Here is a 3,554-nt window from a genome sequence, read left to right as displayed (position 1 = left end):
GTTTGTTGACCATACAAAGTGCCAAGGATGGAAAATTACACAATAGTTGAGTTAATAGGGGAGGGGTCGTTTGGCAAGGTTTACAAGGCGAGGCGCAAAGGGTCGGGTCAGGTTGTGGCCATGAAGTTTATCGTGAAAAAAGGCAAAAATGATAAGGAGCTTTTAAACCTTCGTAGTGAGATCGAAATTATGACGAAGCTTGATCATGGTAACATTATTACTTTGTTTGAGGCGTTTGAAACTCAACAGGAGTTTGTTGTAGTGATGGAGTACGCTCAGGGAGAGCTGTTTGAAGTTCTTGAGGACGACAAAAATCTTCCTGAAGAAGTTGTGCGGCGTATTTCGAAGCAGTTGATACAGGCACTTCATTATTTACATTCTAACCGTATTATGCACCGAGACATGAAACCTCAGAACATTCTTGTTGGGCAGAATGGCGCAGTTAAATTGGCCGATTTTGGTTTTGCTAGATCGATGAGTTATAACACAATGGTGCTGACAAGTATTAAGGGAACACCCCTTTATATGGCGCCGGAACTTGTCCAAGAACAACCCTACAACCACTGTGCGGATTTGTGGTCGCTTGGGTGTATCCTCTATCAGCTATACTATGGTAAGCCGCCATTCTACACAAACCATCTTTACAAGCTAATCAATCAAATTGTTAATGATCCCGTCAAGTTTGAGGAACCTATATCACCAGATTTTAAGTCCCTCTTGAAGGGTCTCTTGACAAAGTCCTTTTCAGCGCGATTGAACTGGCCTCAGTTATTGAACCATCAGTTTGTGGCCCTTGGTGAGGAGGATGGAAAGTGGCAGGCAGTAATTAAACTACACGATGAGGAATTAAAAGAGCGTATGGATAGATTAGAGTGTTTTGGGCTCCGCACCCAACCAAGCAGGTTTCAAACGAATTCCACAGGATATACGCCTCGCGCCAGTGCGGTTTTGCAGCAACCATCCTTGAATTCAAAGGAAAGCTCGCTATTTTCTATCTCTTCGATAGAGATTATTTCCTCTTCAACCGATTCACATAAAGTCATTGAAACTTTTAAAGGGCTTGCGAGGGCATCTGAGACGTTAACCTCGTCGCCTCTGCAAAATAGTGCCTTGTTGGAGCGAATTCCGCAATTGGGTATTTTGGCGCCAACGTTACGGAGACTCAATGATGCACAAACGGTAGATGTAATTCGCCATGCTTTGCAATTTATTCGGATACTCGTGTTTCCTGAAAATGGTTCTGTTTTTTCATTTCCTTCACAATATCCTTCAGAGAACATATTAAACACTCTGAAACAGCGAAGTGAAATTCCACCGGTTGATCTTCTTATACGACAGCAAGTCGCTTTGGAACTGATGAAAAAACCTCAGGAGACGCTTGGTTTTATGGTGCGCGAGGTAATTGAGAATCGGAAGAATCTTCGTAAGGATTGTGTGAAAGTCATTTTCCAATGCGTAAAGTGGGGAATTGGATTTGGAGCTGCTCTCATTAAATTGAAGACGTTCCCCGTTTTTTGGGCTTCCTTGCTTGATTCTGTAAAGGAATCGACAGTAAGAGAAAAAAGTCCCTTGCAACTTTACGCGGCGATTGCGTTTCACACGGTTTCGGTGTTGATACCTCATATAAAATTGTCTTCCCCTGCTCAAATAAATGCGCAGAAGGTGTCTGCGTTTGTGTCCACCGGGTTAGGGGCTGTTTGCTATTATGATTCATCTAAAAATGGGGATATTGCGGCGCTGAACTGTGCTGCTGCTGCAGCCCTTTTGGTTGCCTTTGTGCATCGAGAAATGAAAGACACCATTGTTTTTGAACCGGACTCTCTACTGATGGATGGATTACACGTTATCGTAGAAGGCGTGCGTCGAATCTCGGACTCGCGTGCGGTACCGCGTGCCCTTGGGACAAGCTACGGATTTGCTGATTGCGGGTTCTTGGACGGTGTGGCGCATATGCTCTCTGTCCTGTTTTCAAATCCAAATTCAATTGTGTATCAACAAAATTTGAATCCTTCAACGCAAACGCAGCTTGGAGATGAAAAGAGAATCTCACTTCGTACCGTCATCCGTTTATTGCGTGATAGCGATCCCAAGGTTGAGTTATCACCGAACGGCGTTTTGGCTGCACTTCGTTGTGTTCAACAAGCCTTGCAGTATCACAGGGAAGGAATGCACACGATGAATCTTTTGCTGGAATCTGTAGAACCTTACGCTGGAGAGAGCGGTGGCTCGGTTTCGGTGATGGCAGTTATTTGTCGTCAGTTACGCTCAGTTTACCTCAAGCAGCTTCGCTTGTGGCCTGAATATAAAGGAGGGGGAGCTGTGGGAGTCAGTGCCCATCTGACCATAATTGTTCAGATTTTGGCGGCGGCGTTGCATCCGGCCAAGCAGGGAGCCGACCCGGAGGGTGAAACGACGGCCGCCGTGCATCGAATTCTTTACAAGGAAGGGGTGATGGAAATGCTCATTGCTGCACTTGATTACATGGAGGTGGCGTTTTGGGGCCCACCATTTACGATCATTATAAAACTAGTGATGGGTTCTCCCTTATTCGCCAAGGCATTTGTAGACGGAGGTGGTTTGCGGCCGGAGCGGATAAGGAAAGTCTTGGACGCACGAAAGGCAAGTAACGGTCTTGTCTCGGATGGACTCAACGTGCTTTCCCAACTGGCTCGGATATCGAAGGAGTTTTATCCACCCATTCACAGCGCAAATTTATATGAACTTTTTCTGGATCTTCTGCGACACCGAGACGCTGCTCTCCGAAGCAAGATGTGCAACCTCCTTGGGAATCTCTGCAAGCATTCTCCGTACTTCTATGAGCAGCTGGCGAGCCACAAGCTGATAGAGGCCCTTGTGGAGCGCTGCAGCGACGAAGACTCCACCACGCAAAAATTTGCAGCCTTTGCGGCCGGCAACGCAGCCTTTCACAACGATTTTCTCTATGAGTTGCTTAGGCCATCCATTCCAGTCATAGTAAAACTGTTGTCCAGCAGCGACGAAAAGACGCGACAAAACGCGGCCGGTGCGGTTAGCAATTTTGTGCGAAATGGCAGCACCCTCACTTCTGCCTTGATGGGGGACAACGTTGTAGAGGCCCTCCTGCGGATCCTCAAGAAGGACAAACTGGGGCTGAGAAAAATAGCGCTGATTACCATTGGCTCCTTTTGTGCCTACGAGGACTGTAGAAAGAAGTTTTTGGCGGCGGGATTGAAGGACTTGCTACGGCAGCTCGAAGAGAGTAGCGCTATTGAAGCTGAGCCTTCAATTGCAAAGTATGTCGCGAGGATCAAACAACGAATTGGTTGAGCCTGACGTTAGCTCGCATGTATGATTTGAAACGAGGCAACAACAACAGCAAACAAAAAAAAAAAAGAAACACCAAAGAGAGCGGGAAATAGATTGCGACGTTGTCCTGAATACTGAAAGGCCCCGGGACTCTTCTGAGCCCTCTGGTGCTTTTTCTCCTTTTGCGTATGTGTGCCTTTTTTTTTTATGCCTTCTTTCCGCGCGATGCCTGCCTGGCAAACACACACACACACACACACACACACACA

The 3,554-nt window shown here is 46.6% G+C and overlaps 1 protein-coding gene across 1 annotated transcript, besides 1 other annotated feature; it reads left to right on the top strand.

Annotated features, from left to right (window-relative positions):
• Nucleotides 1-27: 27 nt before the first annotated feature.
• Nucleotides 28-3,306, top strand: Tco025E_03823 (mitogen-activated protein kinase kinase 2; the record flags this gene model as incomplete). The annotated part of the gene is made up of 1 exon (XM_029370740.1): nucleotides 28-3,306. One exon carries the CDS (start codon nucleotides 28-30, stop codon nucleotides 3,304-3,306), a length of 3,279 nt encoding a protein of 1,092 aa, XP_029229165.1.
• A 219-nt stretch (nucleotides 3,307-3,525) lies between these two features.
• Nucleotides 3,526-3,554: a microsatellite.

This window comes from Trypanosoma conorhini (assembly GCF_003719485.1).
Source record: "Trypanosoma conorhini strain 025E chromosome Unknown Tco_14.4_contig_00181, whole genome shotgun sequence".
NCBI lineage: Eukaryota > Euglenozoa > Kinetoplastea > Trypanosomatida > Trypanosomatidae > Trypanosoma > Trypanosoma conorhini.
The sequence above is the reverse complement of the archived record's forward strand: the minus strand, read 5'-3'. Positions and strand labels throughout refer to the sequence as shown.